The 23,945-nt window shown below is 57.8% G+C and overlaps 5 protein-coding genes across 5 annotated transcripts; all 5 read right to left on the reverse strand.

Moving 5' to 3' along the window:
* Positions 1-1,608: 1,608 nt before the first annotated feature.
* Positions 1,609-4,043, reverse strand: E0L32_011900 (uncharacterized protein; the record flags this gene model as incomplete). The annotated part of the gene is made up of 2 exons (XM_031134681.1): positions 1,609-2,823; positions 3,243-4,043. The coding sequence occupies 2 exons, from the start codon at positions 4,041-4,043 to the stop codon at positions 1,609-1,611; spliced, it is 2,016 nt and encodes a 671-aa protein (XP_030999745.1).
* A 1,429-nt stretch (positions 4,044-5,472) lies between these two features.
* On the reverse strand, positions 5,473-8,037 carry E0L32_011901 (uncharacterized protein; the record flags this gene model as incomplete). Its single annotated transcript, XM_031134682.1, has 1 exon — positions 5,473-8,037. The coding sequence occupies one exon, from the start codon at positions 8,035-8,037 to the stop codon at positions 5,473-5,475; it is 2,565 nt and encodes an 854-aa protein (XP_030999746.1).
* Positions 8,038-10,607: 2,570 nt separating this feature from the next.
* Positions 10,608-11,705, reverse strand: E0L32_011902 (uncharacterized protein; the record flags this gene model as incomplete). The annotated part of the gene is made up of 1 exon (XM_031134683.1): positions 10,608-11,705. The coding sequence occupies one exon, from the start codon at positions 11,703-11,705 to the stop codon at positions 10,608-10,610; it is 1,098 nt and encodes a 365-aa protein (XP_030999747.1).
* Positions 11,706-15,351: 3,646 nt separating this feature from the next.
* On the reverse strand, positions 15,352-19,155 carry E0L32_011903 (uncharacterized protein; the record flags this gene model as incomplete). The annotated part of the gene is made up of 1 exon (XM_031134684.1): positions 15,352-19,155. The coding sequence occupies one exon, from the start codon at positions 19,153-19,155 to the stop codon at positions 15,352-15,354; it is 3,804 nt and encodes a 1,267-aa protein (XP_030999748.1).
* A 1,550-nt stretch (positions 19,156-20,705) lies between these two features.
* On the reverse strand, positions 20,706-22,681 carry E0L32_011904 (uncharacterized protein; the record flags this gene model as incomplete). Its single annotated transcript, XM_031134685.1, has 3 exons — positions 20,706-21,543; positions 21,654-21,816; positions 22,435-22,681. 3 exons carry the CDS (start codon positions 22,679-22,681, stop codon positions 20,706-20,708), a joined length of 1,248 nt encoding a protein of 415 aa, XP_030999749.1.
* Between the last annotated feature and the right edge of the window lie 1,264 nt (positions 22,682-23,945).

A 23,945-nucleotide genomic window follows, 5' to 3' on the forward strand; every position in this document is an offset into this window, starting at 1 on the left:
GGCAGACGGCAGCATCATGTCTCTTGATCGCATCCGCTGACCACGCAGCACGACGTAGTTGTTCCCCGGCCAGGCGAATCAGAGAGAGGATTCTCCTCGACCAGCTTGGGGAGGGATGCCAGTACACTCTCTCGATTACCAGGCACGGTGTCCTATGAGAACACTCAATTGCTGCTGCTGCTTCTCTTATCCTTGTTGTCATTCTCACTGTTGCTATTGCTGATACAGGCAACAACGGCTACCTGTCGGAGTAGACTTTGAACTCGAGCAACCTTGCCGGGCTTGCATTTACGTATCAGCAGCTTTCTTCTTCTTGCAATGAAATGAGCTCTCAAGGGTAATAGAGTATTGAGTGTTGATTGTTGATTGTTGATTGTTGCAAAGGAACACTCAGATCCGCTGCACTGCTGCTTCTAATCCTGTTATTGATGTGCATGTGATGAGCCTTGTCGGAAAGTGGATATTTTCCCATGCCTGCTCCTAGTACTAATATGGTTGCTGCTCTGCCTCTGCTATTGCCGATGATGCTGTGGAGGTTAGCAAGAAGCAATGAAAGTGGAAAAGGGGTTCAGAAATGGATAAAATTGATTGGCGGCGTTGAAGAGAGGAGCGAAAAGTGTTCCTCTTTTGTTCAAGGTTGCAAGTCATGCGCGACCAGATGCGTGGGCAGTGAAAAGAAAAGATTCAATGCTAGATCTGACATAGAATCAAGCCTGTCGAGGCAGACACACGCACGCATCGAAACACTACTTAGTATTCAACAATACTTTGATCCTCAGGCTAAGCTCTGCCAGGTGCAAGCCGAGTCACACTGCTATCGAGACATAGTTGAACAGCCCAACACCAGTGTTCCAGAGACCCCATGACAATTCCCAGCAACAAGAACACAACTGTGATCACCACTCCCCGGACCGTTGAAAGATGGCAAGATGGCAAGATGGTACATCAAACCAACTTCCACAACACCAAGCAATCCACCAACAAACCTAGCCCTCATCTCTTGCTCAAACTCTGGATTCACTTTAGCCAGCCTCGTCAGGTCCAGGTTTGATGAAATACAGTGCATAGTATTCGTAACAAACTCGGCACAACACCAATCTAGAACTGTGTGGTATCTCATGCATTCGCTCGACCAATCGACCAAAAACCCTCCCCTCCTCAAGCAGTCAACCACCGCCTTGATCCCATCCTCGCCCGTCTAACCCCCTTTCGCGCAAACGACCTTTCGCCTGGCATTGACAAAGCCATATCTAGTTCGACAAGAAAAGTGCAGTAAAGAAAAAGCGAAGAATGGAATAGCATAGCATATGGAAATGCCACATCTTCGCCCCTGCAAAGAAAATAGTGAAGCACCTCCTTAAAGGCAGGCACACCTCCCCAGCTCGGCAATCAGCAGATGCCACCACCACAACCTCAACCCCAGCACTGGAAACCGTATCATCCCATATCCACCGCCCCGAAAGAGCCATCCACTTCATCAACACTCCCCTCTATCCCCTTCTTTTCCCCCTCCCTTCCTCTCCCTCAAAGGAGTACTCAACGCGCCCGCTTCTGAAAAGGCAACCGAACAATGGGCCTAGGCGCCACCAATCCACCAGCAGAAGATTCCTAGTCCCCGCCGCCGTCACCGCCTCTCCTCCTCGCGCCGCCGCCGCGGCGCATCGACCTGAGCGGCGACATCTCCTCGCGACTCGTAGCCTCCACCTCCGGAGCGGCGGGCATCAAGACGATTAGGTCTTCCTCCTCCTCCCTCTCGGGCTCGACAACGGCAACGCCACCATCGCCATTCACACCTTGCTCGACACCCTCAACCTCCCCTTCACCACCCTCACCCTCCCCTTGCACTCCCGCAGCACCACCACCACTAGTGGCGCTATCCCTGTCGCCGTCCTTGCTGTCCTTGCTGACAAACGGCAGCCCCTCAGTCGACATGCCCTCCTTCTCCATCATGGCAGCCAGCCTCGCCGCCCGACCTTCCTTCTTCCGGGGCACCGGGGCCCTGCCATTCTCCTGCACGTAAAACTGCCGCAGCAGGTTGACCGCCTCGTCCCGGCCCCAGCCGCCCTCCACGTCGTAGCCGGGCTCCACGTTGCCGCCGTCGCCCTCGAGGCCCGCGCCCGGCACCGTGCCCTCGGCGATGGCCGTGATGGGTGTCGGCGGCGGCTGCGGCTGCTGCTGCTGCCGTGGCTGTTGACCAGATACACCGCCACCGTTGCCATTCTCACCGACAGAAGAATGCTTGCTAGCGCCACCGTCACTGCTGATGGAATCGCGCGGCTGCCCATTGACGTAGTGGGCCTTGGGCGCCAGCGGCGGGCGCGTGACCTCGATGTCCACGGGCCGCGGCACGGGCTCCGTGGGGATGGGCACGGGCGTCGAGTTCTTGTGGATGCGGAAGACGCCGCCTGTGCCGCCAAACTTGTCGTTGACGGCGCCAAAGTAGACCTTCTTGACACGCATCTGGCGCAGCAGAGACGCGCACATGACGCACGGCTCGACCGTCACGTAGAGGATGCACTCCGAGATGATATCTCTCGACACACGCGGTGCCGGGTGCAGCTTCTGCCCGTAGGGGTACACGTGTCCATCGCGGGGGTCGACGTCGCCCCAGTAGTGTGGGTGGTCTGCGGGGTTGCTCGGATCGCCTTGCTCCGTATCCGAGGCCGGCGAGTAGGACAGCAGGGCCGTGATGGCCATGAGCTCGGCGTGGCGGGTGCCGTTGCGGGTGACGTTTGTGGCGTTCATGCCCTTGGCGATGACACGGTTCTTGTAGACGAGGACGCAGCCTACGGGCGTCTCGTTGGTGCGGAGTGCGAGGCGGGCCTGCAGAGGGGTGGTGTTAGTATTATGTCTGTGGGATGCTAAGTTCTAGACTCATGCTCCATGCACCCCTGTACGCGACCAACGGTGCAGTGGTACGCAGGTGGACACAGTCGGTAAGACAAAGACCGGAACAGACAGAGCAGAGACCTGCGACCGGGATCAAAGCCAAAGGGGTGTTGGCATGTGCTGCAACACAGAGTGATCCTGGTTCTCCAACGGCTTTGCCTGATGACTTGCATCAACTAGGCCGCCTGCGCCAGACCACAGGGGTTCTGAGCTGCAATGTCTGCACTGCCCTACAACAGAGTGACAAGGGAGTACAAGGGCGAAGTCGTGCACTCCTCCTCACACCCCATGAAAGCTATCGCACAAGGAACGAACAAAGAAAGAAGGAAGACAAGAGAAGAGAAGAAGCTTACCATCTCCAGCGCCTCATGCATAAAGGCCCTGTGCACATTCTTCGCCGCCTCGACCGCCGGGTCCAGGACCTCGACCTCCTTGGCTCCGTCGGTCTTCACCTCACCCTCGGTCGTCGTCGGAGTCGCCGCCGTCAGAGGCAGCGTCTGGGGCAGCTCGTCGTGCTGCTCCTTGGAATCGTCGATGCGCAGGCTCTGCAGGCCCTTGGCCAGCTGCTTCTGGTGCTGCTGGGCCTGTTGATGGAGGGGCTGTTGCTGCTGCTTTCCCTCGCCCCTGACGTTCTCCTTGTTTCCGACGCTGCCATTGCTGAACATGGCCGGCGGGATCCGCGGGATGGCCACTGCGTGGGCGGGCGCCTGCTGGGGGTACTGTCTGGCCGCCATGCTGCTGGCCTCGTCGTGGTCGCCGACGCTCTTCTCTTCCTGGCGTAGCGCTCCTGTTGCTGGCGATGCACCTCGCTCGAGGTCGATGTCTTGTCGTCGGCGTCGACTCTGCGCGGAGTCGTCGTTGATGTAGCGATGGCTGTCGTCTGAGATGGACGCGGGCGCGGTGGTGGGAGGAAAAGTGACGGGGTCCTGGGCCGGGGAGCGGCGTCCAGATGAAGTAGGTGTCGAGCGCGATCCGAAAAAGCAGAAGCAGAGGGCGCGCAGGAGCGAGGCGATGAGGGAACCAAGGTCGCGCAGCAGGCGGGTGACAACGTTGCTGTCCGACCCCGACTTCCTGCTCATGTGCTGCTGCTGGTGCGAAGGGGCCACCGCCGCCGCCGCCGGCCCCTCCTCGGTTTCCCCTGGGGACGAAGCCATTTGGTTTTTTTTTTTTTTAATTGCCTTCTCTTTTTGCTTCAATTGCGTCACACCCACGCGCGCACGTACACACACGGCGCTCCCAAGCCGTAACTCCCTTCCTTCAGGGAGGTACCTTTACCTGGCAAAGCCCTTCTTTTTTTTTTTTTTCTGTCCCAAGGCAAGCAAGAGCTTCTCTTGTCTCCTTCCCTGAGTTACCCTCGCCGCCTGCTGTGCGCCAAACAGCACTGATCCGTGGGCGGGCAGTCACAGCCAGACTCGTGCGCGTTGCAGGCTTGCGCGCCTTCCCTCCGTCGACCCAAGCAAAAAAAAAGTCCTCTCGGTCACAGTGAGTGTGACACAGACACAGCAGAACACAGCACGACACACAGCACCGACACCGGCACGCACGGCAGCTGCGCGTATCCTTCCCTCCTGTCCTGTCCTGTCCGCAGCAGTCAGTTCCTCCGGTCCTGCCTCCGCTCGCCGCCTGCCAGCTTGCACCGACCGAGCCCACCTCGCTCGATGCTGCTCTGCTCGCCAATCTGGTATCTGCCCTTTACGTGCCTGCAGGTCAACGTACGTGCGTGCCCGTCGTCATCGGCGGCGCGCAAGGGTTTGTTCTTGCCGCCGTCCGTCCGTCCGTCCGTCCGCTTTGTCGCACACAGCCAATCACTCGAGCAGATTGCCCTCCCAAAGCAAAAAGAAGAAGCCCAATCTCACCCCGATCAGTCATCCAATGGCAATCAACAACCTGGTTCGCGAAATGAGAGGCTCTCGCTCCCGGTGGCTCTCATACAATCCAGACCCTTGGATGCAGAACCAGCCAATCGAGAAGTTTTGTGAGATTTTTTTCATGAGCTTAGCACGTTTTTATTGGTCCTGGTTTAGCCTGTCTCGCCCCTGGCCTGGCCCTACCATTGGGCAGTCGCACTCTGTTTCCAGCACTTAAAATCAACGTAGCCCGCTCCACAATTGCACCCTGATTTGGGAATGGGCGCAAAACCACACTGAACCACAGTGAACAGCACTTCACTCAATCATCCATGCACCTTTCCACCAGACAGATTTCCACCAGAGACAGACACAATTCACAATCACTCAATATCACACGCAAACAGGCAAACCATATTCCGCAGCCAAAAGGGTATTCTGTATTGCCAGTGCCGGCCCCAACTACCATACCTAAAGTACCAGACATCGTAGGCCCAAACACACCAGAAAGAGTTCTTGACCAGAATGACCCCCTCGCCAGCTCGTATCCACACCACTCTCCCCCGACCCCATCCCGACAGAAACATCGTGGGGTTTCAAAGGGCAGAACAGCGCATCCAGTGATGTATGAAACTTTTTCTAATCTAATGTAAGAATGGGGGTATCATGCGCTAGAAAACAAACAACAAAGTACAACAGCGATGCATCGCAGGCATGCCTTCAGGTCATGACCGCACTACACCATGACGCCGACAACATGTCGGAGTAGGTGGGTTGGTGAGGTGCATCGAGAGCAGCACGAGCCTTCCTTGGGGATTGCCCTCGACGTGGTCGATTCTGACGATCGGACCGAGGTCTTCTCCAGGAAAGTTCTCGTGCGCGCTCGGGTCGAAGACGAGGCAGGCGATGAAGGCGCCGACCAAGCGGACCAAGCTGCGAACAGCATGGCTGCGGTCGACAGCGCTCCAAAGGGCGACGATGAGAAGGATGATGCTGTCTGCTGTAGTACTTGTGTTTGTAGCGCCAGGATGGCTAGTGAGAGGATCGAGATAAAGCCAATTGCAGCGACGTTGGTCTCGGCCAGCCGTCGTGCTGACAGTGATGTCGCGTCTGCCGACGCCACCACGGAGGGTCCTGTGACCGACACAGGGCTCCGGGCGGCTTGTCCGGCGGCGCGGGGTTGTTGCTTGCCAGCGGGGGATAGCGCCTGCGAGCTTGCGCCCTCAAAACCAGCGTTCTTGCTCGCCTTGGTAGCATTCTCGTCGGCCACGGCCGCAATCGCGGATGGCATCTCCAGGGGCGAGAGGGCAGTGGACAGGGTTCTCAGGACCTGTGACGGTCCATCGATAGCTTGCTGAGCTAGGCTGACCTGGGCCGGCGGCTGCGACCATATCACCTTCAGGACCGCTCTCGCAGTCGTGGCTTCGGCGGTCGCACGCGTGTTGAGTGGGACATCTGCGTAGCTCAGCCCAGTTGTTGAGGTAGTGCCGTCTTGAGTAGTAGTGGTGGTCGTAGTGGTTCTTGTAGTTGTAGTTGTCGTTGTCGTGATACGACGTTTCAGGCCACTTGAAACACTACTACTATAGTAGTCGTGGTTGTCCTGTGAAGCAAGCGCGGCATCAGCAGCGGGCTGTCCGGCGACGGTGTTCAGTGTCACACGTTGTGGTCCACGTGAGTCCTTTTGACAAGTCAGTATCGGCAGGGGGGGTGGAGGGCCAGGTGTGCTTACACATGGAACTCTCGGCCAAGGCACGGGTGACGCGGTGCCATCATAGTAGCTCTGCGGTTGGTCGGCAAAGGTGGTGCCACTGCTGTCGACAGCGGGAGAGGCAGATTGGGTCTGGAGACCACCGGACTGCACTGCGCCCGAGCTCGGGTCGAGTGAGTGGTCACGGAAGTGGTCGCGGGCGTACGAGATGCCCGTAGACTGGATGATCGTCGTCTGGCCTAGGCCTTGTGGCGACGATTCACTCGATGAGGAATTTGCGTAGCCACATATATCCGGTGCTCTACCCACGTGGTCGCCGGCATCGATTACACGGTCGCCAGTGCTGCCAGTGAGGTCACGCGAGGACCGAGGCTGGGCATTGTAGCTGTCCGCGTAGGCCGGGCTGTTGGCAGAAGTGCTCGCGCTGCTGAGCTGCTGAGGCTCCTCGTCCAGGAAGCTAGAAGCAGGCGAGTACAGGTTGAAGTCCACGTAGTTGGAGCCGTGGCTGCTGCCCGGGTTGAGGTAGGGAAGGGTGGCCTTCTCGCGGTACGGGATGAGCGTCTCTAGTCCGCTGTCGACGGGAGCCAGTGAAGCGCTGGCAGACAGGCCCGGAGTGAAAGACTGCGAAGGCGAGGCAGAAGAGCCAGAGCTGGGCGAGTAGTGGCCCTCGGGGTCGAAGAAGAAGTCGTAGTCGGGCGCGACAAGTCCAACGGGCTCCTCGTCAAAGGTGACAAACTGCTCCCAGGACTCCTCGAAACACTCGGCGGAGGGGACCTCGGCAGTCGGGAAGGCGACAGTCTCGTCCAGGGGAAGCAGGGAGCTGCCGGCGAAAAAGTCGGGCGCAGCCGAAAACGAGTCGAACTGTGGAGCTACTGCAGCCTTCTTGGACTTCTTGGCGGCCTGCTTGGTCTCGGGCTGTGTCTGTGCCTGAGACGCGGTGCGCTTCCTGTGGCCGGGCTCGCAGCGGACCTTCTTCTTTCGGCAGGCGTCGCAGGCCTTGATGATCCTCATGAGGTGGGCGTGGTCGCGCTGCTCCTTGGTCTTGCAGCCGCGAGAGGCCGAGTTGGTGACGTCCTGGCCGTCCTTGGTCATGATCTTCATGCCAGGGATGTGGGAGAAGTCAGAGGCGGTCCGGGAGGAGGTGCCGGACTTGCGGGACTTGGCCGACTTGGGCTTGGTCTGCTGGCTGGGTGCGGGAGTGAAGGACGGAGAAGAAGAGGCGGAGGGCGTGGCGTAGGCCGGGCCGAAGGTGCTGGCGTCGGCGATGACGGGAGAGACGTTGAAGCCGGATCCGTAGCCCGAGTCGTACATGGCGCTGGAGCTAGCGGGGGAGTTGGTGGAGGTGGAGGCAAAGGACGGGGCGAAGACGGGGTAGAACTTGAAGGCCTCGCCGGTCTGAGCGGCAAAGTCGCAGAAGTCCATGCAGATGGAAGCACGCTTCTCCTTGATGGAAGCGGGGCCAGGGACGAAGGCGTCGATCATGGCATCGAGCTCCGGGGTGCCGAGAGCAGGCATGAACTGCAGCTGGGCGCCGAGAGCGGGCTGGAAGACCGAGAAGCCCTGGATGGTGGCGGCGGAATTATTGCGCGACATGGCGACAAACCCTGCACTCGGGACACTCAAGAAGGGTTGGCGGTGCAGGTTCGCGTCCAGCGTGGGAATGGTGGTGTGGGTGTGGTCTCCGTTTGAATGAGCCAACGTTGTCCACACAGGCACAGATGACAGATTGGGGATCAAGACTTTTGGATTATTCCGTCCCGACAATGCGGTGGATTCGGGAGGCAATTGATTCAATGTTGTTTCCTGCTCTCTAAGAAGAAAAGGCAGCAACAGAGGCTTGGCAGCAGTTTAGGGAATGCTGACAGGCAACTGGCCGTCGGAGGTTGGGTTTGGTGCGGAGAGAAGTGAGGCAGGCCGACACAGCTCGAGGATTGAAGAGGGAGATGCAGCGAGGCAGCCACACAGCGCGTGAACGAGAGACGTGCGGTGCGGGTGTGTGGTGCTCTCAGACTGCAACAAGAACTGCTGCCTGTCCAACTTGGCGGGCGCGAGGGCGAAAGCTGACAGTGGGTGTGTCGAGGCGGCGGGCGGATGTTGCGGGCGCTAATTTGGCGCGGAAGCAAGAGGGCTGCCGTTGTCTTCAGGGCGAAGAGATGATTCAGAATGAAACAAACTACTATCAAGAGTATCAAGAGTGAAAGAGAAGAAGAAGAGAGAATCCTCAGGACGCTCGGGAGGGAGTCATGGCCCGATATTTCACTCTGGCTGAGCCTCGATGCGGGAGACGTCAATGAACCAAAAGACGGACTTGCTGGATTTCCAGGGCACAGCCGCCCAAATTGAAAAGACATCGGCGAGACGTTTTGGGGATAGCGCATCGGGGCGACCAGGCCAATTGCAGAAGGCGATTCCCAGAGCGGGGGCAGAAGGGAGAGAGGTGATTGGGCAGATCTGGCACCGCCTGCAGGTCGTCTCTTAGTCTGACCGGCGAGAAAGAATAGAAAGAGTGGCCTCCCGTCATACCACACTAGACCTGGCCCAAGGCACCCACTTTCCACCACCTCGTAAATGCTTAGTGCAGGGGGTTAGGGTGGTGGGAGGTACTTTCGATGCTGATGCTGATGCTGATGCTGCTGATGACGATGCAGTGCGCTTACAGCTGTCAATCATCATGTCAAAGTTGGGACGGTCGATGGAAGGACAGAAAAGCTGTAGGGGCAAGGTAGCCTGAGCAAGCACAACAGCCATTCCAAGGCTTCAGCCGAATAGAACCAGGACCGTTCCAACACCTCATTGACCGGCCCATGAGGTTGTACTGACCTATCAGACCAGAACCTCATCAATGGATTCATGTTCATGTCTCAAAACGACCCTAGCGACACAAGCGCGTCACGTGGTATGAGTCAACGGGTGCCCCCCATCTTCCCATTCCGCGTCCCCTGCCAATTACACCCCGGAATCTCCAATGCAAGTATGAGTCTTTCGACATTCGAGATCCCCCCTCCTCCTCCTCCTCCTGGTTGGATCAATGCCGTGCTCATCCCACGGCTGCATCCCTCGGACGAATTGTGTCAATTGAAACTTGGGAGATGGAATGCACCCCAGTCTCGAGTCCAATTGACTCATCGTCTCAGGGTTGAGCGCGAGATGAGAAACCAGAAACCAGACAAGACCATGAAAAGGGCGAGAGGAGGAAAAAAAAGGATTCTGGGGGTGGATGGGTAGCTCGAGGCCAAAGCCCACACCTAGGTACCCATTTTTCGGGGCTGATGCAGGCCAGGGCGGACCACAAGGTTGAAGCGAGGCACTGGATGGGAAGCAGAGTGGGGAGGGCGCCTTGCCAACCTACCTACTCCAGCGCCAACCGCTATCTCGAACTCCTGGTCTCGAACTCCTGGTCTCATCGCGAAGCAGGGAATCCCTTGACCATTCATTCGTGACGGTCTGTGGCAAGTCAAAACATAACAACAAGTACCGTAGAGCACGGAAAGGTGGCTAGCTGGAAAAGAAATCACAGTCCGTCCAGCGCGGCGGGAAGGAGTGAAGCGGGAAAGCGAGGACTACGCCTGCCTAGCAAGGGGCGATTTTCCATTGTTTGACGGAAGGTACAGACTGATATCAAGAGTGCAAATTTGCCTCTAGCCATCCCTAATGCACCAGACCAAATCTCACATTTCTTCCCATGTGTCATCCTAAATCCAAAATCCCAAAAGAACGCCATCCTGTTCAATCATATCAGACCTCATCCTTCATCAGACTGTTGCCTTCGTCCATGCGCTTCGTTCGTATCGGGCGGACTGACCTTTCCCGGGGTATCATGTCCATCTCTTCGCTTGCTCCCATCGATGAAATAACCAAACCCGAATTCCAGAACATGCCGCCCACTCTGCTTGATCATGGCTCATCATTATGCCCAAAGAAAAAGAAATACCGAGCAACGGCCGCCGTTCAAACGCCCGAAATGCACCTGATATAAGAACCCCAAATATCTTGCCAGCCAGTCGCAGGCTCCACGCGAGCATGATCGACGATGCTGCCTCCCTCGCCCGCCTCGTCAATAGCAGCTGCCGCCTTCTCCGTCTCTGCGCGCCGCGCTGGTCTGGTCAAGGCGCCGACGAGCCACCTCGATGGACCATACAGGCATGCGGCTAGGCAAGGAGCGCCTAGGAGGCAGTACTCGAACGTCCATTGACTGCTGGAGATGGATCCTGCGTCAGCCTCGCAAAAGACATGATCTTGCGAAGCTCCTCGAGGATCATCCGCCGAATGCAGTTCCCAACCAGTGCCGCGAAGACTGGGTGCACCATCGTTGTCGACGACGCAGCTTCTTTTTTCGACCATTGCCGCAAACTCAACGCCACCTTGCCCGTCCCAGGCGGCCCCGCCCTCTCCTCGTCGTCCGCGAGAGCAATCCTGCCGTTGCGAGCACATGCTCTGTATGAGTAGCCCCCACCGCCGTTTCCATACATGAAACCTCCGCCATAGCCGGGATTGTGCGCTGAGGCGGATGAACCCGCGCCTCCGAAATATCCACCGTCGCCGAAACCGTTGAAACCTCCACTTGTCCAGCTTCCTCCCGAGTTCCCGTCAAAGGTCGCCGGGCCCGCCACGTTTGTCGTGAAGTTATTCGCCACTGGCAGGTAATATTCATACCATTTGGTCCAGGTCCAAGTCTGCCCCCAAGTGTCGCAGGGGCGGCTATGGAGATCAGGCTCTCTGTCACACAGTGAGCATCGAAAGACTTCGCGCGCATCTTGTTCGTTGAACCCCGCATGCAAAGTTTGATAGTGTATTTGCAGGTCGTTTCGTAAATGGAACCGGAAATCACAGTTTGGGGACTGGCACAGCCAAGCCCCGTCGGACCCCGTATTACCACCAGCCAGGACCGGCACATACTTGCCGACCCTCTCGGTACTGTAATCGGCACTGTACTCGGACGCTGAGTTCTCGGTGTACGTGTCTGCTGAAACCCCGTTGTATGGGCTTGCTGAATTGTCGAGGTACGTGGTTGCTGGAATGGCCGTGTATAGATTTGTTGAATCGTCGGGGTAGTTGGATGCTGAGTTTTGGAGCAGGAGACTGGCTGACCAAGGCGCCCCCGAACCAAGGTTGGGATGTGATTGGTATTCATTGCTCTGAGGCCTCAGGGGAATCTGCTGCTGGAGGGCACGATCCTCCTCGTTGTTATCCAGAGCGGAGAGCATGCCTGAAGGAGACATGGAAAGAGACATTCGGTCCGCACTATGGAGCCCCGTCAACATGTCGGCCACCGGGTCAGATTCAAGCGGGACTGTCATCCCCGGATCCGACATGGGGCATGGACTTGACCCGCCCGCCAATCCACCCGGCAGCAGGCCCTGAGGCAATTCGCCACATTGGCTGTTTGTTGTAGGTGTGTACGACTCCTCACACTCGGACACCCCGGGGGAGGCTAAAGAGGGAACGGGCACTGCCTCATTCCCTTCGGGATAGAAGAGATGGTCACGATGTTTGCACTGCAGCATTCCTGGGTCAGCCAGCGATCTACGGCCTCTGCAACAAGCCCTCTCTTATGTCGGCTTGGTGGCGGCGAGCGAGTTGCATCTCACCTTTACTTTGCGCGAGCGGCACTCGCTACATGCGCCGACTCCGCGTACCTTGGCGGCATGGTCCCGGGTCTGCTGGTCGAGCTTCTTTGTGCGCCTCCCGCGCTGGGTTCCCTTTTGCAAACTCTGCGCTTCTCCTTCCCCCGTGGTCAAGCCTTCGAATTGGCGCGTCATGGAGCCCGCACTGCCACTGGAGTCGCCGCGGATCATGGGTTCCGGGCCGTGTACCTGCCTGGTGCTCCGATGGCGCGTTTGTTCTGGTACCGAGAGATGAGTTTGCGAGCGCGGCTGGGCGGCCGCCGATGTTGCCGCCCTTCTGCGACGCGGCTGCTGAGACGGCGCAGCCTGGTACTGCGTATCGATTCTGGCATCCTGGCGAGGAGGGATATGTTGTTGGTGGCGACTTGATGACCCTGTCCCTGTCGAGTGTGGCGGTCTATGGGGGTCAGAGCCGTCCATGATTGATAGGTCCCAGGCTTCTGGATTGTGTGTGGACGTTGGTGATGGAAGACCACAGAAGGTGGCCAGGAGGAGGGCACAAAATCAAGGCAGCAGAGGTCGAGGATGAGGGCAAAGCCTTGTCAGCCGGCTACCTAGTACGCCCTTGAACAAGCGGCTGTGTCTTGGAGCTGAAGAGGGATCCTGGGTGTCTGGCACTTATAACTGGGCGTGGGAGAGATGTGAAGGATGGATTGTCAGGACGAAGCAAGCTCTGAGCAGCCCACCCGTGTCAGATAAAAAGGAGATAGCCACGGGGTCTTGAGACAGGTTGTCTGAGCGAGAAGAGGCACCAGGGGGAGACGAGGACGGGAGAGTCAGTCACACAATCGCTTTGGGGTTCAGGTACGGGGGTGGCAAGGAGGAGGAGGGGAAGGGGGGAGGGGGACTCGAGAGGTGGGAGACGCTCAAGGAGGGAAGGCTGCTTTAACACTACGCGTCGCAGTTGGGCAAACCGAGACCGAATTTTGAGCCTCAAAGGCACACTACGGGCACAGAGCCCGGGCGCAAGTGGTGGGAGTGCTGGGGGTGTTGGGCATTCTTGGAAGGATGGTCGATTTTTTTTTCCTTTTTGCTTGCGACACCCGCAAACGCGATGATACACCCTTTTTTTCGACGTACGTTGGGGTCCACAAGCGACAACGACAACGGGCGAGAGGTGCCTGCCTGCCATGCCATGCCACCCTGCGCAGAGTCCCGGTCGGCATGCAGGTCATCTCCCTTTCCAGATGACCCGATCGTGGAGAGCATGTGGGAAGAGTCGATGACGAGCGGGCCCTAGGGAAGAAGCAGAAAACGGGGGGTTTTCGTTGCTTTTGCTCGTAGGGAAAAAGAAAGGGGGAAGAATTGTTGCCAGACTGCGCGCGCGACGCGGACGAGGAAATGCGGACAAGTACCACCCTACTGTGAGCTTGACTCGGGCGCGCACTAACTAGCACTTCGATTCGATAGAGCAATGATGCACGGGTGTGTGCGTATGGTGGCCTTCTGGGACGGCGGCGGGAGGACGCAGCTGTGCAGTGCTGGTGGTGGACTAACGCAGAGGATATGGAATACATGCATGCATGCATACATCTTTGTGTGCTCGGCCAGTCGTTGAGGCTGGATGGTGCTCCGCCCGTCTGCCTGCTTGCCTGCCTGCCTGCCTGCCTGATGTCGCCCCGGAACTGTGTGCTTCTTCAATCCAGCCCGTCGCCCAGCTCCAAGCCCACCTCTTGCACTGTCGCAGCAGGACTCGGCTCTACAGAGTTGAGTTGCCGTTTGTTAGCTGGTAGACGTGGAGGGGGTGTGGGTTTTCGCCAGAATGGGTGGTGCCGGGTGGCTGTCCAGTCCAAATGAAGCTGGGTTTTTTCGACTGGCTGAGCCACATTGGAGGAGGCAATTGGGCCTCGGCGACGTCTGACGACGCGGAGCCTCTGGAAGGGCGCCGCAGCAGTGTCCTTTTGCTTGTCTGCGGCTGCTTTTCTTCTCTTTGCCAGCCGGGATTGCTCACCGAGGATTTTCTTGTGTGGTTGATGAGCTGGCAGAGAAAAAGACGGAAAACAAAACAAGTGAACAGCGGTGTGAGGAACCGCATCGTCACTTGGCCTTCGGTGGTCGACTCGGGATGACGAGTGTTTGCCGGACCTTGAACCTGAATGGGACGAGCCGGCGGCGGCTTACGGGCGTTGATTTCAGCGGCCAGAATTAGGCTCTTCCCGCCGAGGCCACCGCTAGCTATGACACCAACACTAACTTAGGTAGTTAACACTCATGGCCAGACAACTCTCTGGTTGGTGACTGGACCTACACCGCCAAATTCAATTCACGGAGCAGCGCGCCACAGACATATTTTTACGTCTAACTACCAACAGCCTGATCCCCAGAACACCCAAGCTGGTGGTGCGCGCACCCTCGTGCGCGACGCAGTTTTCGACAAGCAGCAGCAGCAGCTCTCTGGCATTACGTACAAAGCGTGGGGACCGTACTGTATACCCTAGGAAAACTCACCTGTCGGCCTGTCACTGTCAGCAAAGTCGACACAAGGCTGCCTTTCTATGGTCGCATGGCGTACTTTGTCTCTGTAAGGTGGAGCTGCTCATTCTTTCTTCTTTCCCCCGTCCTTCAACAAGTCAGCCGGGGAGTCAGCCTGCGAAAGGAGGCAAACGAGGCAAAGCCAAGAGTAAGAGTGGTGATGAAGGAGAGTTTGAACAGGTCTTGCAACATCTGGCCTGCTCTGGGATCGCCAAGTCTGGTATGACTCCCATTTTGCAGAGATTAGTAAGAGTGCGTCCTGATGTTTTCCCGTTACTTTTGTTGCGGTGTGGCTGTTTGGGTTTAGACGCCCTGCAGTCTAGTTATGTAAGTAGGGAGAAAAAAGCGTTGCGGTCCGCGCACCACCCATCAAAGAAACTTGGCTGCATTCGCGTCATACCAAACTGGCACCACACCCGTGTCATGCGTTCACACAGTTGTGATGGTTCTAGATCGAGCACACAGATGAGATACTGGTGCTCGTTGTGATTTGTCTGAATTGGTCACTGCAAATTGGTATCGCATCATTGTGCCGCCGCTATGCTAATCTGGCAATTCCCATCCATCATCAACCAAAGCCAGAATGTGGCGTGCGTAATCTTGCCCAAACTCCAGATTTCCCACCGACCCATTCGGTGAGAAATGCATGCATGCGTCCCAGCAATGCCGAGATAGAAAAAAGGTGCACACCGATCCCGCAAAACCAAGCCCAAGTCTCCGAAAACACTGCCAAACCAAGAGCCGCTTCATACCACACATCCCCTCCATCTAACCCGGACCCAGACCTCCACAGCGCCAATCCAATCAGAATCTACAAAGGCCTTCCCATCTCCAGCAGGTCAAAGGCCTCCCTACTCCAAGGCCCACTGCCCCCGGCCGGCTGGAACCCGGGAAAGGTCATCTTCTTGACCTTCTTGGGCGGAGGCGGCTCCAGCGCTTCTGCCGTTGCCGTTGCCGCTGCGGCTGCTGCTGCTGCTGCTGCTGGTCCGCCTTGGGCGTTCATCATCTGCATCTGCATCTGCATCATCGCCATCATGCTGCCCCCGACGCCTCCGGCGCCGCCGTACAGCGTCGAGGCCGACAGGATCGACTGCGGCACCTGGCCTGCGGCGTCCGACTTGAGCGCCGCCTTGCGCCCGCGGCTGGCTGGGTTGGCGATGCGGGGCGCGCCAGACCCTGCGGCCGGCGCCGGCGGCGGCATGCCGACCGAGGCTTGGCGCCGGAAGAGGCGCCCTGGGGGTTGCCGTGGCTGTGGCTGTGGTCGGTCTCGAGGTTCGCACGGGGTCTCGTCCGTCTTGTCTGGCTCTGCGGCTGTAGTCTCTGCCGGCGCCGACTTTGTAGACAGCGTGCTGTCTCCTTGAGGCAACGAAGGGACCGTCGGGACAGCCTCGGTGGTGCCTTGCACGGCTGACTCATTTGCTTTGTTGGTTTGCTCCGTCTGTTTGGCAATGCTGGCCCCCGATGCAGACGCGCTATCTAGCACGAGCCCGTTGACCGTCCGCGCTGGCTCCTGTACCATGGTCGTACTCGTGGCTTTGCCGTGCTGCGACTCCCAAGCATCAATGATCTTGCTGGCAATCGCCATCGTCTCCTTAATAGCGATGGGTGCGGCAGTGGCTGGGGCGCTCTCCAAGACCTGTTTGCAACCAGATTCCTGCACAGCAGCGGGCTCCTCCTCAACAGGCTTGACCACCTCGACGGCTACAGGCTCGACGCTCTTCCTCTTTGGCGAAGTCGCCGTAACCGGCTCGGCAGGCACATCAGACAACGCTCTATCGTTACCCAACTGAGCACGAGAATCACTTCCTTCCCTGTTGTTCTCCACCGACGTGTCGCTCGCATTCCGACTCTGAATACTGACCACAGTCTTCGCGGCTCCTATCAGCGAAGTCATCGGCCCCTTGGGCTCATCGAAATTGAACCCGATCAGCTCCCGACTCTTGACGCTCTTCTTGCTCAGGCGAGCTAGCCTCGGCGCCGGCTTGGCCTCTCTGGCCGACGTGGCCGACTCATCGTCCTGCTCGCTCTTGTCCTTGGCGCGCTTCCTCGCCCTCTTCTTGGGCGGCGGAGCAGGCATGTCTTCCGATGCTTCGTCGTCGTCGTCGTCGTCCCGTAGAGCCGCGAGCTCTTCGTCATCGCGAGATTTGCTCCGCAGGCGACGCTTTGATTTCGCCTTCGCAGGCGGAGCTTGGTCTGAATAATCCTCCTCGGGGGACATCACGACAGGCTCTTCTTTTCGGTGGCGTTGGGCTGTTCTCTTGGACCGCTGGCGAGGGCGTATCTCCTCATCAGAGGAAAGGTCCAGTGAAGTTTCGGCAGACTCTGTCTTGCGAGTGTCGATTCGAATCAGTCGATTCGTCTTTCTGGCCACAACTGGCTCCTCGTCAGATGACGGGTCGACTGAAGCACTGGCTGCCCTAGCGTTGCGACTGGCCCTCTGAGCAAGCCTCTTCGTTGTTGTCGGCACGATCGGCTCATCGTCGTCACCTGAAGCATCCGGTACCACTGGGGACGTGGCTTCCTTTCGTGTCTTCTTGGTGTTGGACTTGGTCCTCTTCCGGACAATCTGCACATTATCAGACTCGTCTTCCGAGAGTACCTCAGCTCCCACCAGTTCGGCACCCTTCTCCTTCAGCCCAGCGTCCTGTGAGGCGTCCAATGCGGTAGGTGCTGTAGTAACCTCCTCTAATCTCGATGATTGTTTCGCTAGTTCGGGAGTTGGCTTCCTCTTGTCCTGAACATCTGTATTGCGTGACTGAATGGTATTCGTACAGTCCTTGAGCACGCGCGAGGCAACAGGCTCCTCGGCGACCGGGAAATGTGTCTCGTCGTTATCGAACAAAAGGTCCAATCCCTCTTGATCGTAGTTTGAGACTTCCTGGGCAAGATGTCCAATCGGCTCTGCCGTATTGTTATTCCTGCTTCCGCGACCCGGGGCAGAGTCAAGTCCAATCTCCCCTGTCCGTCCTGGTGGGGATGACGCAAAAGGATCCGACTTCTCCGCGTCAAGGGTCTCGGAGGATTCGCGTTCCGCAGGCTGAGCCTTCGGCTTCTCAGATGCTGGCTTCGGAGGAGCGATCTTCTCGGTGACCATCAGCAGTCCGCGCTTCTTTCGTGACTTGATACGCAGCTCGGTCCTAGGTCCGTCCCTAGCTGGAGCATGTGCCGCCTGCTGGCCGTCTTCTCCGGCATTTGGCTCGACTGAAATAGGAGCTGCATCCTTGGCTGTGCGAGACGTGTTCTCGACGTCTCCAATCGACACATTTCCCCGATTCGTAGCCCGAGAGAGCAGTTGATTCCTCTTCCTCTGTTGAGCGACAGGGACGTGACGAGCAGGTACCGAAGGCTGAGGAACCGGCTCATCATCGGCGTCAATATCGATGATCTCGCTCTCGGGCGGTATCGGGTCAGGCGCTCGAGGCCGTTGCGATTCTTGCCTATCAGTTGTCGGATTCCTCCGCTCTCCCTGCATGGACTGTCCCGGCGAGGTGCTCGGCTCATGTGAGCGCTGCTGCATAGCCGCGTCAATGCTCTGCCTGACCATCTGGCCAACCGCACTCCTTCTCGGAGTCTTATTGACAACAGGCCGTACAGTCGGTCGAGCCGCAGGAAGCCGTGCCTCCTGTCGAGACACCTCCCTTGCAGGCGCAGCATCCTCCTCCTCATCATCACTAACGACAATCTCCTGCGACCTGCTCGCACCCAATGCAGGCCGCCCAAAGTCCCTGGCTGCCGGCCTCGTCGCCGGACCCTTATCCAACTCCCGCTCCTCCTCCTCGTGCTCAGCCCTAGCCGCCCTCTCGGCAATCCGCCTCTGCGACGCCGCCGCCCGTAGGCTCTGCAGCGAGCTCGTCGGCTGGGAACTCAGGTTCAGCTTCGCGCCAAACAGGTTCTGCGCGTACCCGGCCTTACTCGGCGGGCTGTCCTCGTACCGCCTGCGCTTGGCCGCCGGCTGTGCAACCGACGCCGGCGTCACAGCCTCGCCCGCCGTGTGGTTCATGCTGATCTGCTGCTGCTGCTGCTGCTGCTGGTGATGCCGCTGCTCAAACGGCGACTCGCTCGGCACCAGCGCCCGGCCGTGGTGCCCCGTCGGCGTCCCGATCACCCTGGCCAGCGGCCGGTGGCGCATGTGGTCCGCCTCGCTGCTCCGGACAGGCGTATGCACGACCACGGGCCCCGTCGCCGGCCGCCCCATCCTGCCGACGCTGCTCCTCGCAGCCGCCGCCGCGGCCGTGACCTTGGCCCGCGCCCTCTCCTCCCGCTCCGCGACGCGCCGGTCCACCACGGCGCTCAGGTCCTGCTGCTGCACGCCGACGACCTCGGACGCGACCTGCACCAGCACGCCGCCGCCGCGCTCGAGCTGCATCTCGTCGCCCTCGCGGGGCGGGTCGTGCGCGTGCGCGTCGCCGACGAGGTTGCCGCGCTCGTCGTGGACGACGGCCTTGCCGTTGAAGGCGTGGTAGCGCAGCTTGCCGTCCTGCCATCGCTTCTGCTTGCGCTTGAGGTCGTGGGTGAAGAGGCAGAGGTACTCGAGGACCGGGGCGGTGGTGGTGGTGCTGCTGCGCTGTTGCTGGTGGGGTGAGTGCTGTGCTGCTGCCGAGGAGCGCGACGCCATGGTTGTTCTTTTTGCGCGCGTTTGCGTCACGACTCGGGTTGTGGTTGAAGGATGGAGGCTGGCATTATCATCGTAAGTCGTGATCTCTCCCTTGAGAGAAATGTGCTTCTGAACAATATTGCAAAAGTCGCTACGCTGTTGCCTTCCGACTCACCACCATGGAGAAAAAATGTCGCAGGAGTGTAGTCGCGGCACGCGTCTTGCTGAAAGTGCAAGTGTGGGGCGCGTGTCGCACTTTCCGACGCACCACATCAAGAAAGTCGCCTGAACAACACGCTGTCACATGATCCATTTAGGCACCCCCACTGACACCCAAAGTTCAGGGCAGAACACGTTTTTGGCAGGTTTGACAGGTTCCAGGGGACCAACCACCCACGATCAATACATCAAATCAAAAACTTGGAAGCTTTGCGGGGGATGTCCGCATTCGGTAATCTGGTGCTGGAACGGAACCGCACATGAAACTTGGCGTGCATTACATGATTTTTGTTCAGCTGAGCATTTAGACGGGACAAGTCAGTGTCACGACGTACTGTAGTCGCATTTCGCACTTACACCGGGGGTTTTGCCCCTAGCCTGACTCTCAAGCGTCGCGAAGCCTTCGCGATGATCGGCCTGAGCGCTAATTGAGAACACAGTCAGTGTATTGATGTGAAACAACTAGGCGTGTTTAGCCAAAGGCGCTATTGTTTCCTCCCTGCCTGCCTGCCTAGAGACCTAGCTTCTTCTGGCTTCGTACCAATCCAAGGCCTCCAGTCCCAGTGCTCTCCTGAATCGTGTAAGGGGTAGTAGAATCATCATTTCATCACTATGCCCACTACAAAGCCAATGTAAGTCTCCCATGCACGTAAGCCGACCCTGCTGTCAATAATACGCTCTGCTTTGCCAATAGCATACACACAACAAAGCACATGGGAAGCAACATGTCGAATGCACACAGGAGATACACAACCTCAATGAAAGATGGGACACATGAAAAAGTGACCAAAACTAAAATTGCCTTCCTTCCCCAGGCCCCTTTTTCAGTTGGTGCCAATCTATCTAGGGATCAATGTGGATCCTCCGCTATGTTGAAACACACAAGGAAAAAAATAATGACGAGAACGAAGGGTCTTGCTAATCCGGGGGTATCTTGATGTGGAAATCTGATGAATGTGGAAGGCATGTGCCCATGCCGATCCGAGAGGCGGCCACGATGGGTGCCGAGGAACTGGTGGGAACCGCCAGATTCGATAAGAATATTTCTCGTCGTTAATGGCAGTCTCATCTCCTCGACTAGCCAGTTGTAGTAGCCAGAGGTCCATGATAGCCGATGGAGTTGAGTGGGAGTAAATGCTGATACCGAGACAAAAGTCCAGGCCGCTCAATGCAATGCTTGCTTTTTCATAAGTCGTACAACCGCCCATGGGGAAGTTCTTCTGCCAGTCGCAGTCGCGAAACAGGGCTCCTCCGTAGAGCTAAAGTTTCGAGGCACAGCGCAAGAGCTATCTCGCCGGTTTTGTGCCTTTCCGGACCGAAATTGTCGATTGCTCTTTCGTGCCGCGGTTCGCCTAGAACGTGACGGGCCCAAGCTCAATAGCAGGCGACGTGGCACCCTCTCTCCTCCTCCGCTCCTCCTCCATCCTCATCGCCCGAGCAACCTCCTCCGTCTCGCGATCGGCATCGGGTCCAGACATGGGACGGCCTCGCGACAGGTAAGAGTCTCCCTCGCCCTCGAGATCCATCGGCGTGACAGGACCGGGACTGCCGAGGGGCATCAGTTTGGGTGACAGCGGCTTATGCATCAGGGACGCGCCAAGGTGAATATTGTGCAGCGAGACGCCGCCGGTGGAGGGGGCTCCGGCTCTGGAGCCGCTCTGCTTCACCGTGCCGCCAAGAACCTGCCGTGCCGCCAGCGTGGCCTGCGCAATCATATCGCGCTGGTACTGCTGCAGGCGGCGCTTTGCCTCGGAGTCAGTCCGAGAATGCTTTGGGTCCCCCCTGTATCTGGGCACCTGCGAGTCTGATTTGACGTTGCCCGGAGTGGGGGCGGGTGCGCTCGTCGGCGGCCTCAAATTTTGTGAGCTGCTCAAGTTTTGTCGGTTTTCATAGTTGGAGGGATAGTATTTTCCCATGGGCAGAGGCGTCTCGTGGACACCGCTGGGCAGGTATGATGTGACGGGTGTGTTGGTGCTGCTTGACCTGGATGAGTCCGCGCCGTCGAACAGTGGGTAATGGACGTTGTCGGCCATGGTGACAGAGACGGGCGGGATGCCAAGGTTCGTCTCAGGGCTGGCGGCCTCGACTGCAAGATTTATCGAATTGTTTCGCGCCTTTTTGATGTCAAGCTGAAAAGGGTGCGGATGGTGAACTCTGGACTTTGGGTCCTCGTGAAGTGGAAAATATCCTCTGCGTGGTCATGAAGAAGGAAAGTCAGTAATCTCGCTCGCTGTATTTCTAATGAGAGATCTTCGCGTCCGGCAGGTCCGTCAGACCCACTGCCAGAGTGGCCGACTTACCCAGGGCGTTCACCTCGCGCGCTCAGAGGCTCCGGTGGAGTATAAACCGGGGCTGTGTTGATTTTGCGAAGGGCTGGCAGCTCGATAGCAATTGGTCGGGCAGCAAGTCTCGGGGTGTCGAGTGATCGAGAGACATTCCCGGTGGGCTGGGAGCGATCTTTTGCTAATAAAGGGAAACGGGAGGGCAGGTGTTAGTGTTATTATTATTAAAGACCCCCCAAGACAAAGAGTACGAGGCGGCGACAAAGCAAGACGAGAAGCGAAAACGGGGTCTTTAGTGTCGACGGGTAGGGTCGTCGTGTCGTAATGACGCAAAGCGTGCATGATTTTGACAGCGGGTCCCAGAGCGTTGCTAGCGCCGCAACCGCCCGGAAAACGGCATGGATAGCGCAGAACGACAGGCCTCACAGGAGGCACGGGCGTCAGGGCGCTAGACCCTGCAGGAGGTAGGCTTGCGGCGCCGTAATCCTTTTTCCGCTTGGGCATTCCGCGGACCCCTTGACCCTCGTATCATTGGGAGACACTTTCGCGGGGAACACACACCCGATACCCTTTTGACAGGATCTGACAGGGCCAGGCGATGCTACTCAACAGGGCCCATCCCATGCCATGTCCACAGAGTGCAGCCGCAAAGAAAACAAAAATGTGGACGGAAGGGGAATGATAACACGAGAGCATGGCAATTGCCAAGTAAATCACTGCGAAGGACAAAAAAGGGGCTAGACAAAGATTGACAGAGCATGGAAGGCTGAGGCAAAGACTGAACCGAGATCCAACTTACTCGGGATGGTGCCGCGACCGGCAGCTGTGGCGCCGAACAGGCCCGATCCGCTCGGCGGCGCATTCTCGGTGACCGGAGTATTGGCGCCAGACAGCACGAATTGTTCCTCGTCCGACTCGGACAGTGACGCAGCCGACGAGGCCGGCGATGAAGCCTCTGACGGGTTATTGGATTTCCTCGAGGTCCGATTCGGTCGCCTGGGCCGGAAATAAGATGGCGGCTTGAAGGAGCGGCTAAAACTAGCCATCGCGGTTCTCGGGTTTCTCGGACTTCTTCGAGCTATTTGTGTAGTCGGGGATTGAAAAATCCAGAGATGACAGGATTTCAATTGCCGATCGACAGCCTCCTATTGAAATTCAGTCAGTCTTGGGCTGTTCCGTCTCGTTTGTCCGACACAACGACATAGAGTCGTGGCCAGCCAGCTGGTCAACAGAGAGAGCGGATCTCTGATCTCAAGAAAAAAGGCAACAGCGATGGTAGGACCATGACCGAGGCGTTGGGTGAAACAATGCGAGGTGGCACTGGAATGCTGAAGCGGCGTGCAACGTGCAATCGCAGCGCCGCGCGCGCCTTGTGAGACCGACATGCAGCGAAATAAGCTGCAGTGTCTCAAACTGTATGCTGGCTCCACGGGCCGGACGGATCAAGCGGCTCTACGGGGGAAGGAGGGGGGAAATATGATGTTATGCCAACAAGGCCCAACTTGGGGATGACCCTGGAAATAACAAAGAAGCAATCAAATAAGGCAGAGAAAGACAAGAGAATCTCTGCCGTGCTATTTGTTTTGATGTTTCCGGATCAAAAGGCAGCAAGGAACAGGTGAAAACAGCAGAGACGGAGCATACTTTGTATCGAGGAAGGCGTGCGCTGCTGCCGAACGGGGCAGGCAGTCACCACCTGCAGAAGCTGGGTACGGACCACGCAAGCCTGGTCTCCCTCTTTTTGTTTTGCTCAAAGTCCAAGGCCTCGATGGACCCTCGAGTTTCGCCTGGGAGCTTCTTCGGTTTCTATTCTGTCGGATCGTACAGGGTCTTTCCTTCGCGTTTTCGCAGATGAAAATTCAAGACGGGTGGTCGTCAAGCACTGCTGCCGGTGCTGCTGTTCCTGCCCCTCTCCGTCCTTCTTCTCCTGATCGGGGGTGGAGCGCTATCGTTCGCATTTAAGTGTCGGGACTCGGGGGGCAAACAAACGAATGCGCACTGGTCGAGTAGTGGGCAGAGGAATTTCCTGTCTGTCTGTCCACTTGGCCGTATGTCTTGGTCGAAGTACAAGTAGAAGGAAGGAAAGAAGAGATGCGTAGCAACGAGGCCTGGCGGTGGCTGATAAGAGTGTATATGTTTGGGTACTGAGGGGCGATTGGTATGATTATCCCAGGTTGGTGCTAAGTAGGGACATCCTTTATTAGCGCACCCTGGGTTTAGACAGCAGGGAGAGAGTAACACCACAGACCACCTGGCCAACCCTGGGGAGGAATCAGAACAGCGGGGGGGGGGGGGGGGGGGGGGAGAGGG

Source organism: Thyridium curvatum (genome assembly GCF_004353045.1).
Source record: "Thyridium curvatum strain D216 chromosome Unknown NODE_123_length_71033_cov_84.000903, whole genome shotgun sequence".
NCBI lineage: Eukaryota > Fungi > Ascomycota > Sordariomycetes > Thyridiales > Thyridiaceae > Thyridium > Thyridium curvatum.